General features: G+C 39.1%; 1 protein-coding gene across 1 annotated transcript in view; it reads left to right on the top strand.

Moving 5' to 3' along the window:
* ABCA13 (ATP binding cassette subfamily A member 13) overlaps window positions 1-13,631 on the top strand; it is a 190,164-nt gene that overhangs the window by 125,491 nt on the left and 51,042 nt on the right. The window contains exons 41-43 of the mRNA XM_068147726.1: window positions 3,764-3,872; window positions 10,454-10,508; window positions 11,067-11,244. Coding sequence (XP_068003827.1) covers window positions 3,764-3,872; window positions 10,454-10,508; window positions 11,067-11,244 — 342 coding nt within the window. The remainder of the gene's footprint in view (window positions 1-3,763; window positions 3,873-10,453; window positions 10,509-11,066; window positions 11,245-13,631) is intronic.

The following is a 13,631-nucleotide window of genomic DNA, read 5'->3' as shown; positions in this document are numbered from 1 at the left end:
ACTGAGGAAGTGTGGTCTGGACGATCAAGTAGTGAGGTGGATTGGGAACTGGTTGAAGGAAAGAAGTCAGAAAGTTGTGGTCAATGGGACGGAGTCTAGATGGAGGCCTGTATCTAGTCCCTTGTTTTGTGTTTAATTGTTTTATGGAGGTATAGAAACTAGATTTTAATTGCTTTTATTAAAGAAGAGCATAAAGAACAATGTAAATCAGCTCTATCCCCAAATTCATTTTAGAGCAAGTGGGAAAACATCCATGTGCTAAACAACATGTAGACATTCTCCCATCTGCTATGGTTACATGTTTACTTTTGCAAAACCAGTGACTATTTGGAATGTCTTTTCCCAAGTAGTCTTGTTAAAAATCTCTCTACTTTATATATACACCTTACATTAGATATCTATTTTTTAATTTTGGGCATTTGTGATCTCCCTTACCTCCAGATTTCTTATAGCTTTGAACTCCAGTTCCATCAATCCTTCATTAGGAACTCAAAGTCCTACAGAACCGCAGTGAGATGTACTTTCCTGACTGCTGATTTTGTCCTATATATCTTTAATCATTTTAGACTCTTGCTTTGACATGTCTGCACAGTGGTTTTTATCAGGGTCCTTTTTTTTGCTCTGCTTGCCATCAGCACAGCAATAAATTATATTTATACCATTAGTGAGTAAGGTTCATATTTCAGATCCAAAGAATAGAGTGGAGTAGGTTTATAAAGGGCACTGTGTTATCCAAAATACCTCCTGGAAGTGGTTTCAACTGATGCAATGTCAAATTATTGCATTAACCTTTCAGTAATTAATGACCAGACTTTTACTTTGACCTTTCAGGCTTGTTCATGAGACAGTGAATGTACAATTTACATAGCTTTGTATGAAAGAAAATGAAAAATTTGCATTTGAAGAGACTTATTGTGTGTGATTAATTTAATTTTAGAAAATTTCTGAATATTTACATGTTTTTCTCCTAAAGCAAACATTTTTTTTCCAGTTCAAATTAAAAGTACCCACTTAATACCAATTTTACTTGGCCTAATCCTACTATGCTACATAAACTGCATAGTTTCATAGTTTCATTTAGGGTTGGAAGGGACCACAAGGATCATCTAGTTCCAACCCCCCTGCCATGGGCAGGGACACCCCACACTAGATCAGCCTGGACAGAGCCTCATCCAGCCTGCTCTTAAACACCCCCAGGGACGGGGCCTCGACCACCTCCCTGGACAACCCATTCCAGGGTTTCACCACTCTCATGGGGAAGAACCTCCTCCTCACATCTAGCCTGAATCTCCCCACCTCCAGCTTCATTCCATTCCCCCTAGTCCTATCACTAACTGATATCCTGAGAAGTCCTTCCCCAGCCTTCCTGTAGGCCCCTTTCAGATACTGGAAGGCCACAATTAGGAATGGACCTGGAGAATGTGTATATGTGCATGCATGAGACAGAATTTAGCTGCCATGTGACAAATGTGGCTGACTAACACCATTGATTATTGACATTCACTGACAATCACTGCTATATGGCAAAAGCACAACTCCTCAAATTCTTTGTAATTTCATGACTGGATATTCTTTCATTTCCTTTGATAACGTGGGCAAAAAAAAGCGTTCCATAATAATTTCTCTGTTGCTTTTGTTCGTAACACAACTAAACATTGGAGAAACACAGTAATTTCCCACAGTCCTGAAAGGCAATTTGCACTGTTTATGTGGTATTCTGAAGTGTGTAATTCCCTAATATTAAAGGTAGAGATTAGAGGCTTTACTGTTCAGTATTAGTAAAAGTGTTCAGAGTAAATGACATCTCTCGAGCCTAATACCCCTTTTCTCTGCCTCCTCCCCAAGAATTTGACCCAGCAATGCCTAAACATTCCTCTGCACTGCCTCATCCTTTTTTCTTGACAGGCCATGGGTTAGTCAAAATGTCAGTCCAGCATTGTTCTGAAATATTAATGACAGGTATGGAATAATAGAAATTATGTCTATAGAGAACTGATATCTAACACGTGATGCTTTCCTTGGGGACAAATTTTATTGATCATGGATAGAAGATAAAATAATGGAAATAACAATTAATCTATTAATTGTTATTAATTAATCTATACATTTTTCCATTGTTCATATCTTTTCTGCACTGTGTAAATAATTACATGTGTGGAGCACAAGAAATATGAAAGATATTTCTGGAAACTATTATTTTTCCTGTTAAATGTTTTACATTTGCAATCAATTTAATGTAAGACACAAGACTTTAGAAAAAAGAGCTTAGCATGTGCAGTTAGAATATATTTACGGTGGGAATGTACAGTATTTAGGCAACTACAACAATTTAAACAATTTTATGCAAACTGGGAAGAACTAACAGAAAGAGAATATCCCAGGATCGAAATGGCGCTTGTCCACAGTGGGGGAAGACTCAACAAGAACTGTTATGCCAAAGAGGCAGTTAATTAGTTATTTATAGCTGGTTGTACCCAAGTAGGGAGTGCTGCTGCTGTGTATTAGAGGCTTTGGGGTGCTCTCACGTGCCAGGCACGGCAGGTTGCCAGCAGGAAGGCCATGTGGTCATTGATGGCTGGTCTGGCTTTAGCAGACGGCAAGCTGTTAACAACGCTGTCGCGACGGGCTCTTGCATTGTCCTGGGTGAATTGAGGCATGGCAAAATCCTGGTCACAAGGGGAAGCAGGCTTGGTTCTGACTCCTTATCAAGCTCTTAGCAATGATTCTAACACATTTAAGTGTGAATGTTGAATATATTTATCAAGGTGTGGTGATTCTCCTGATCTGTGGGCAAAGTAACTGCTGCAGAAGAATTGCTTCCCTGTAGTCTTTTGAGAGATTGGCTTGGCTTGCCTGTCTTAAAGTTCATCTGTGTAAATTTCCTTGATGCTTGAAGGGAGGTTGTAGACAGGTGGATGATGGTCTCTTCTCCCAGGTAGCCAGTACCAGAACAAGAGAACACAGTCTCAGGCTGCACCAGGGGAGGTTTAGGTTGGATATTAGGGAGAAGTTCTATGCAGAAAGAGTGATTGCCCATTGGAATGGGCTGCCTGGGGAGGTGGTGGAGTTGCTGTCATTGGTGGTTTTCAGGAGGAGACTTGATGGGGTGCTTGGTGCCATGGGTTAGTTGTTTAGGTGGGTTGGATTGGTTGATGGGTTGGACACGATGATCTTGAAGGTCTCTTCCAACCTGGTATATTCTATATTCTATAAAAACTGATTGGCAAAGGAAGAGCCAGAGCTTTGGAATAGTTTCACATCTGGTAACCAGTTCCTCCTTGATTCTTTCTTTCCCCACTTTCCAGGATATTCTGTTCCTAGATATTCTGTTTCTGTGTGTCACTTGCAGATATTAGAGAAGTCTCTTTGGATGTGCAGTACCATTCTCCACTTGTAACACTAGTTTTACACATTTTTAAATATTTTTAATTGAAATGACAGATGTTACTTTTGCATTTTATTTCCTTTGGTTAACCAAATGTGTGTTAGGGAAGGAGGCACAGTGCTTCATTAAATTGGAGAATCTCAGTTTAATATTCAGCATAAGTGTAGAGCTCCAACAGTAAAAAACAAACTGCTGCATACTGTTAAAAGATCTGAACAAATTAGCTGATTCTGTTCTACCTATTTCACCACCTTCTGTAAATAAGTGTCATAACAAGAGACTTAGATATCTTCCTGCAATTCTTCAATGTGTGGGAACTTTCCTATAAGCATTCAGATTCAAATAATTTTTATTCACAGTTTCCATTTTCTTTTCCAGGTGTGGTACAACCAGAAAGGTTTCCATTCACTGCCATCTTACTTAAATGAACTCAATAACTTCATTCTTTGGTTTAATTTGCCTCCTAACGTGGACTGGAGACAGTATGGTAATACTCCTTCTTTAAGTCTTTTTTCTTACCTTTTGATAATATATTTTAAAATAAAGTAAAATTATTTAAAGTATGAACATTTTTTCATATTATAAAATAGAATTGCAGTCACATATTTCTTGGAAATATTTGTAAGTTGAACCTTTATTTAAACAGAAGGTTTGTTTATGGGAAGAGAATAGTGAACAGTAAGGTAAAAAGTGAGTTTACATCTCACTATGCCATTATCAGTGTTTTACAAGGGACATTCCTGTGGAATAAGTGTCAATTGGTTCTCTACACCTTGGATTATAGAATCACTAAAGTAGCAAAAACCCTCTAAGATCATGAAGTCCAACCTTGTACCCAATGCCTCCATGACACCTAGATTCTGTTCCAAAATGCCACACCTGCTCATTTTTTTAGCAACTCCAGGGTTGGTGACTCCACCACTTCCCTAGGCAGCCTGTTTCAATGCCTCACCACCCTTGCAACGAAGAAATTCTTCCATCTCTTCTTCAGGTTAAATAATCACATCTCCCTCAGCCTCTCCAAACAACTCACCAGCTTTGTTGCCCTTCTTTGTACCTGCTACAGCACTTCAATGTGTTTCTTGTACTGCCGTATCCAATGCTGGATGCAGCACTTGAGGTGCAGTCTCACCAGCGCACAAAGTACAGGGGCACAATCACTTCCTTACTCCTGCTGGCCATGGCATTTCTGATACAGGCCAGGATGCTTTTGGCCTTTTTGACCACCTGGGTAGGCTGCTGGCTCGTGTTCAGCTAGCTGTCAACCAATGCCCTTTTTCTGCTAGGCAGCATTCCAGCCACTAATATCTGTCCCTGTGAAACTACTGTTATTACTGTGAAACTACTGTTACAGCTTGCTGAACTGGGATATTTAATGCACAATACAGTATTATTTAATGATGTCTTTCTCACTTTAGTCTATCTACTTATGTAAATATCCAGGGCAAACCTAGAATATCCTGAAAATTGATACTGCAACATGACTTTCAGTAACATCCTGTTACTCAAGGAACAGGAGAGTCTGGTATATCTTATTATTGTATATAGTGAAAGATTCCCTGTATTCTCTGATTGTGGATTATCTGATTCAGATAACCCTGAACTATATAAGAACTAGTTTAAAAAAATAATTTACCAACTGACTTAAAAAAAACCCAACCCTGCAGCTAAAGAATCATCTGTTAACACAGGTGAACTTCAAGGAAGTTACAAACTGGTTTGAAATCTGGGCTTGATAGTTCAGGCTAACACCTGTTTATGCCTCTTCCCCTCATTCTTAAAGTTCAGTTAAAGTGTGAATTACTTTGGTTTAAAGAAATTAAGTAGTAGATTATGGTAAATAAAAAAGATTTTTTGTAATGGTAAAATGATTTTCAGTGTGTTTACAATGAATGTGGAAGAAAGAAGATGAAAAACAGTGAAAAGAGAGAAGGAATCCCGAGTAAATGAAAATGGAAATCGATTAGGAAAAGTTTCCATAGTAGCAATGAAAAAAAATAATCATTACTTGCTTTCAAGATGGCTAGGATTTTATTTTTCTAAATGAATTATGGAAACAAATAAAAAGTAATATATTTCTGCAGAAAGTTTTGATGAAACAAAGTCAGTTATTTTAATGAGAATTTTTAATGGCAATAAATTTTTAATCCACTTTCCCTGCAGCTCATGAACAGCACTGATGCTAGCTTGTTTTCTGTAGCATTAGGTGTTCCCATTCTGGAACTGAAATGTTTGTGTACCCCCAGACTACAGTTGGAGCCCAAGGATTTTGGAAAAGTTATATTTTATGTTGTTGCATGACATAGGAACAAAGTAAGCAAAGCAGTGCTTAACAAATATTTGAAGTCTTGGATTGTCATCTATACAAATATGTGCTCATTATGTAATCTTCTGGCAGTATGTGTTGGCTAAGCCTCTTCACAAGTAGCATTCATGAACAAGAAAGCAGTATATTTTTGTGTATAAGGAAGGCATGATTGTGCTCTTGACACATAATGCAGAGGGACCTGTTAGAGAAATGCTAAAAAGAGAAGTCATTTACCTATCTATGTGTACATATATGTATACATGTGTGCATAGCCACAAATCTGTATATGTGTATGTATGTGTAGAGACAAAATATATATCTATATATATTTCTTAAAAAGCTCAACAGTTTTCCAATGCTATACAGGTCACTTTCACACCTTGTTGTATACAGGTGAGTCATAATGTGTTTATCCTGCTGGAATACAGGGGAAGGACTATTATCTTCCTCTTAGATAGCTGTAAAGTACATTGATTGTAAAAAAGCTCTTACATCATTACTCAAAGAACAGAAAGTTATCACTATAGAAAGGCCTTGTGGGATGCACTTGCTCCATCTGAAAGACTCCTATCGAAGTCATTGATTTTTAAAAACCTTTCATGTTAGGGCTCATTGTAAGCTTTCATATAGCATCCTCATTTTTTTTTCAGATTTAGTTCTTCAAAAGAGCTAAAGGGATCAAGAGGCCCATTTTCTGCTGAGTTTTGCTGGAAAGTGACTGAATAGTTTCCTGATTGCTTTGCGAATTATAACTTCAAACCCCTTTTCAAAGGAAACTGTGAAATGGCATTTAGTAGAAACCTCCTTACCCATATCTGGTTAGTGAGGGAATAGTAAAATAAAATTACTTAATGTGGCTACTGCATGTGAATTTGACATAAAACCTAAGTTGTCATTTTCAGTAAATAGTGATTGTCTCATTTTGGACAATTAGATACACTGTCATAAATTTCAAATGACTACAAAGAAAAGCTTGTAAAAAGTCTGTGTATTTTATTATACATAATGTTTAATGTTATTCTACTCTGAAACAAATTATCTTCGATGAACAAACCAAGATTGGTCTTCTCTTCAAGTCTTTTAACAGTTATGATATTTAGAATTAGTAGCACAGATCCAAACTAATCTATGTACTCAAAACTCAACGTGCTATGTGACAGAAAGAAGAGGTTGTTTACAAAGGAGTGCCAAGAGACAGGCTCAGACCTACTTAAAATACAGTGCAGAACCGCAAAATAAACCAAGAACAGTTCTGATGAGCCTGTGGTGGGATGTAATCTTGAAGAAACTGAGATTTTTTCTTACTATTAAGAAGGATCATGGAGCAATTAGTGGCATGTCCAATGTAATTACTCACCCCTGTCCCAGCTGAAATTCATAGTTAAAACTGTGAAGCTCTTACTTTCCTCCTTCCAGGACTGGTAAAAACGCCCTTGTATGTCAGCTTTGTAAAGTCTTTCTATGAAGAATACAAGAGATAGCAACCAAATCGTCACTCTTAAGGAACATACCACAAAAAAATAGTAGTTAATTGTAGGCAAAACAACTGAGGAAAGAAAGGGAACAAAGTTTCTTACCTTGAAGCCAGCTTAAAAATATATTGCCAGATAACTTTTTGCTTGGGCTTTGTTGGGATTGACATCTTGCTTCATTCCTTTTCAGAACTATACAGGCATAAATAGATCAATTAATAAATACACAATCATGTTTCTTTCTTGAAGATGCTCTTTTCTTCACTCTAATCAGGGAAACGGTGCCTTCTCATTTCTCAGACTCATAATTCTTACACTACAGATTAATTAGTCTAAGAACATCTTGGCAAATGACATGAAAGACTTCTTCAAATAACACATCTACTAATGGTGAATCAACACCTTATTAACGTGAACCTTCTTTTGATTTGCCAACTGCTGCTGGGCTTCAGTGTACAGCTTTTGATTGCATTTGAAAAAAATCTTTACCTTGTACTAGTTTTCATGCAAGTTAATCATCACCCTCTGTTGTTCAGCTTTTTACTGCCCAGTGACTTCGTGGTTTGGATTACTTTGATTTGAAGGTGAAGAATGAATCATGAAAGGGGCAAAAATAAATGTATAGATATATTTAGACAAATTGCACCTATTACTGGAACAAAGACAATTTTTACCATTTTATGGATGGACTCTAACAAGACATCACAAGGCACGTTCAATTAAGTGACATCCTGCAGAGTTCATCTAAGGCTGCCAACAATTCATTTTTTTTTGGCAGGGATACTGAGAAGGTTGCAGCTGCTGGGAGGATGGATTTCATTTTTGTTTTTATTGTGAATAGCGTATTTTTGTTAAATTCTCTAATCATATAGTGGTGGTTTGATCTTACTGTAAGAATGCCCAGTTGATATTGCATTACAGCTGGCACCCCTGTCAGGTACACGCGCAGAAATAGGTCATGAATAGCATCAAGACTTGTTAGACAGGAACTTTTGCACTGAAAATTTCTTTCCTCCTTGCCTTTTTTCCATCTTTTCCTTGAAAAGGGAAAAAAAGCAAAAAGCTACAGTTTTTATACATAAACTACCTTCCATTTATGAAGTTCAGTTTGCTAGATTGCTACAGGATGGTTGTGCCAAGAATCAAAATAAGCCTAACAGTGCATTGCTACTCAGAATTTTTCTTGTCTCCCAACTGGCTAGCTTTTTAATTTAAAGCTCCACACTTTCAGTCTGAGGTGTGCCCTATTCTGTACATTTAGTGAAACAGTTTTTCTCTGCAAAGGATCAGCAATCTAAAAATGGTTTACAATTATAAAATACAAGTACATAAATGTTGGTAACAACCTACCTTACTCCAGAGCATTAGTGATATTAGTGAGGGAGCTGGGATTGTTTAGCCTGGAGAAGAGAAGGCTCAGGGGTGACCTCATTGCCCTCTACAACTACCTGAAAGGTGGCTGTAGCCGGGAAGGGGTTGGTCTCTTCTCCCAGGCAACCAGCACCAGAACGAGGGGACACAGTCTCAAGCTGCGCCAGGGGAGGTTTAGACTCGAGGTGGGGAGGACGTTCTTCACCGAGCGAGTCGTTCATCATTGGAATGTGCTGCCCAGGGAGGTGGTGGAGTCACTGTCCCTGGAGGCTTTCAAGAGGAGATTGGACGTGGCACTTGGTGCCATGGTCTAGTCATGGGGTCTGTGTTGATAGGTTTGACTCGATGATCCTCGAGGTCATTTCCAACCTTAGTTATACTGTCATACTGTGATAAACAAATTATACCTTAGGTTTTGCACTTGGTCTCTTCTGAATAACTCACTTGGTTGCTGCAGGGCAAGAGGTGGACATTCATGACCTGGACTTCCTTAAGGCTTTTGGCACCACCTTCCACAGTCTTTTCCTAGAAAAAATGACACCTTGCAGTCTACACGAGTGGTCTGTGTGGTGGATGGGGATCTGGCTAACAGGCTGTCAGCCAGTCAGAAGTGGGGTTCCTTGGGGACTGATATTGGGCCCAACACTGTTTAATATCTTCTTAAGTGAACTAAATGTTGGTATCAAGAGCACCCTGATGAATTTTGCGGATGACATCAAATTAGGGGAGAGGCTGATACTCTAGAAGGGAGAGCCACCTCCAGGAAGACCTGTACAGGCTGAAGGAGCGGGCAAGCAAGAACCTTACGAAATTCAATGGGGATAGATGTAGGGTGTTGCACCTAAGAATACATAACCCAGGAGTGCAGCTGGGATCCACTTGCCTGGAGAGCAGCCCTGTGGAAAGGGGTCTGAGGGGCTTGGTTATTAATAAACTCAACATGAATGAATAATGTACTGCAGTGGCAAAGAAAGACAACTAAATGTTGGATTGTATTGACAAAGGCATTGCCAGCAGAGATAAAGAAGTCATTATCCTACTTCAGTCAGTGCTTGCCAGACCACACCTGGAGTACTGTATGCAGCTTTGGTCCCCACTGTACAAAAAAGATGCAGACAGGCTGGAAAGTGTCCATAGAAGTGCCACAAGAATGATCAAAGGACTGAAAGACCTGTCATGAAGAAAGGCTGGGAGAACTGGGCTTGTTCAGCCTTGAGAAGGCTTAGGGGAGACCTTATTATTTTGTACCAGTACATAAAGGGTGGCTGCCGGGATGATGGAGACTCCCTCCTTACGAAGAATCACCTGGAAAAGACAAGGGGTGATGTATACAAGGTACTCCTGCAGAGATTCTGATTGGACTGCAGAAAAAAAATATTCACCATGAGAACATGATCTCCCAAGGGAAGTAGTAGATTTCCCTACATTGGACAGTTTTAAGACTCAGCTTGACAGGGTGCTGGACCATCTCATTTAAACTATAATATTACCTAGAAAGGTTTGAGCAGATGATCCTTGGAGTCCCTTCCAACCTGGAATTCTATGATTCTATGATATCTTAGTCCACAACATTAACTATATGAACAAATTCTACCTTAGGTTTTGCATTTGGTCTCTTCTGTGATGTAGATCCTGAAGCAATACACAGCACTGTTGGACCAATTTCTACACTCCCAAATGTGGAAAAGCAGATATTATTTATGTTTACCCATTAAATGTTGGTGAACCCAGATTCTGGAAATCACTAAACAGAAGACATTATTTGATCTGGCAGCTTGGTGGTTGACCTCTTTCTGTTTCTTATTAAACATTTAGCTCTTTCATTCATTTTGTGTAATAAGGTGTCGACAATGTACTTTACAACTTGAAATCCTGATGTAGCTGTCAGTGTATGATAATTCATTTTTGTTTTCACAGGGATCACACTCTATAGCCAACCATATGGAGGAGCTTTGCTAGATGAAGATAAAATGTGAGCAAACTCTTAAAACATGTAACAGCTGATAATTGAAACTACTAATTAAATAAGCATGTACATTGCAAGCAACAGATGTTATGACTTGATAGATGCAATTCAGTTACACCAAATGAAGCATTTTCAGTAGTCTGGTGTTTATATGTCAAGACTACTGTTTATATCAGATATAGTTGCATTATTTTATAGAGAGTAATCCCAAATTCACACTGACTGCCCTTTACATAGCATTTGTGAACAGGTCATCACATTTGCAAGGAGGTAATTGCTTCAAATGATTGTCAAGGTTTTAAAATCTAGTTTTCTGTAGATGAGGAAATATTTGCAAAAGCTTAACATTACTCTTCAGACTTTAAACCTATAGTTTTGTTATTTGCATCATCTTGCTCCTGTTCTATAATTAGATGTTTACACTGTACAAACATGTTTGTGAACAGGATTAAGGTCATGATGTTTAGTGTTGTTTTGGTAAGAAGGTGGCCTTAAAAATGTTTGGTGTTTGTGAGGTTTTATTCACATTGTGTTTTCAATATGCCTTTTTGCTTTGTACCCTAGAATGGAGAATGTTCGTCAGTGTGGGGTAGCCCTGTGTATCATGCTGGGCTTCTCTATCCTTACCGCATCTATTGGAAGTACCATTGTGAAAGACAGAGTATCTGGCACAAAACGCCTGCAGCACATCACAGGCCTGGGCTACAAAACTTACTGGCTTGCTAACTTCTGCTATGATATGGTATGTATTATGTGGGACAGCATGTATTCAGGTGTACGTTTTTAACTAGTGTGATTTGCAGTGTGTAGAGCAGCAGCTCTTGCCTGTCATGTTAGCAAGCACTGGGATACCATTCCTACTTCAATATTGTCCGATGAACTGAGACAGGGAACTGGAGAGAGTCCAGGAGAGAGTACAGAGATGACTGGGGGACTGAGAGGGGATAATGGAGTGGAGTGGAGTGGAGTGGAATGGAATGGAATGGAATGGAATGGAATGGAATGGAATGGAATGGAATGGAATGGAATGGAATGGAATAGACCAGACCATACCAGACCAGACCAGGTTGGAAGAGACCTTCAAGATCATCATGTCCAACCTATCATCCAACACCACCCAACCAACTAAACCATGCAACCAAGCATCCTATCAAGTCTCCTCCTGAACACCTCCAGTGATGGTGACTCCACCACCTCCTCTGGCAGCCCATTCCAATGGGCCATCACTCTCTCTGTGTAAAACTTCCTTCAAACCTCCAGCTTAGCAATGCTTATCAATATGTAAAGGATGGGTGGGCCCAGGGTTTTTTCAGTGGTGACCAACAACATTACAAAGGGCAATGTACACCACTAAAACATGGGAAATTCCACCTAAACATAAGGAAAAAAAGATCTTTGATGATGACATAGCACTGGAACAAGCTGCCCAGGGAGATTGTGGAGTCTCCCTTCTGGAGTTTTTCAAAATATGCCTGAAAACATTCTTGATCAACCTCATCCAGGTGAGCTTACTTTAGCAGGGCGGTTGGTCTAGATGATCTCCATAGGTCCCTTCCTACCCCTAATTCTGCAATTTCCTGAAAATTCTTTAAGGTGGTGTTTTCAGTCTTCATTTTCTAAAGCTGAATAAAGCATATGCTAGCTTTAGGTCCTTACAGTGTTATACAAATAAAAGGAAGCTGGTTAATCAAACCTAAACAGAGACAATCTTCCACACAGCTGTCTCTAGCAGGACTTTCTGTGCTTTGAATTACCACTGGCAAAATCTTTCAGGCAGCTACAAAATCCTGTAGATATTTGTCAGATACTTTAAAGACTGCTGTGGTTTAACCCCAGCCAGCAACTAAGCACCATGCAGCTACTTGTCCATTCCTGCCCTCTCCCAGTGGGACGGGGAGGAGAATTGGAAAGAGAAAAGTAAATCTTTCATGTTGAGATAGGAACAGCTTAGTAAAAAAAATAAAATATCATAATACCAATTAATAAAAACAAACCCCCCCACAAAAAACAGCAACAACAATAATGATGATGATAATGATGGAAACAAATATAACAAAACTAGAGGGAAATAAAACCCAAGAGAGGACAAGTGATGCACAAACCAACTGCTCACCACCTCCTGCTCAATGCTCACGCAGGGGTCAGCCCCTGCTGGCCACCTCTCTCCAGTTTACATACTAAGTATGATGTTTTATGTTATGGAATATCCTTTTGGCAGGCTTGTGTCAGCTGTCCTGGCCATGCTCCTTCCCAGCTTCTTGTGCTGCTTCTTCCTGGCAGAGTATGGGAAATACTTAGGATGAGAGCTGCTTAACCACAACTAAAACATCACTGTGTTATCAACATTATTCTTGCACTAAATCTAAAACACAGCACTGTACCAGCCATTATATGTTTATATATCTGCATGCATGTGAATATGGAGGTTTATACATATATAAGGCATATGTATATGTTTATTACATATACATATGAAAGGCTTTTTCATAATTCACTTATTTTGAGTGTTTGGTAAAAATTTGAGATTGGTCATCTACTTCTGGAAAAGGGGTGGAACTGCTGTTTGCAAAGAACTAGGTTGCTGATAGTTCACCTCTCAAGGAAGGTGTTTTGGCTTAGGAGATTGGTTTTGGAGGCAATAGTGAGCAATTGGAGTCACCGAGTTATTCAAAAGTAAAACAATTCCTGGCCCCAGAGAAGGGGCATAACACTTCTGCACCTTGCTTAACACACTGAGTCATGGAAGGAGTTGCTTCAGTCCAGCACAGGCAACACAAAGTAGCCTGGTCAGAAACAGGTGTTTTTGGAACACTCTGTTCTCATTCAGACTATTCAAAGTCTGAAACATTAGAGCTTCGCCCATCCGTGCTTGAAATCAGGATTTTTACACTCGAGCAAGCTTTAAGTAAGAGCACACAGTTGTCCAATTATTTACTTGGTCAGTCAATCTTTGTATTCCTTTTTCTGTCATGTCAGGTAAGAGAGCTTGGTTAAAAACTCAGTCCTTCATCATTCAGTTTCTCCTTGTGCAGCAAAGTCAACTCCTCATTATTTTCTGCCAATCTCTTCCCTTCAAAATGTTCTCACAAATTCAACTCAGTACTGCATGATCAATCATTATCTGGGAAA

The sequence above is a fragment of the Melanerpes formicivorus genome, unplaced genomic scaffold (assembly GCF_026170545.1).
Source record: "Melanerpes formicivorus ecotype bairdi unplaced genomic scaffold, bMelFor1.0.p_v2 SCAF_15, whole genome shotgun sequence".
NCBI lineage: Eukaryota > Metazoa > Chordata > Aves > Piciformes > Picidae > Melanerpes > Melanerpes formicivorus.
Note: the sequence above shows the minus strand (reverse complement) of the source record. Positions and strands in the feature narration are given on the sequence as shown.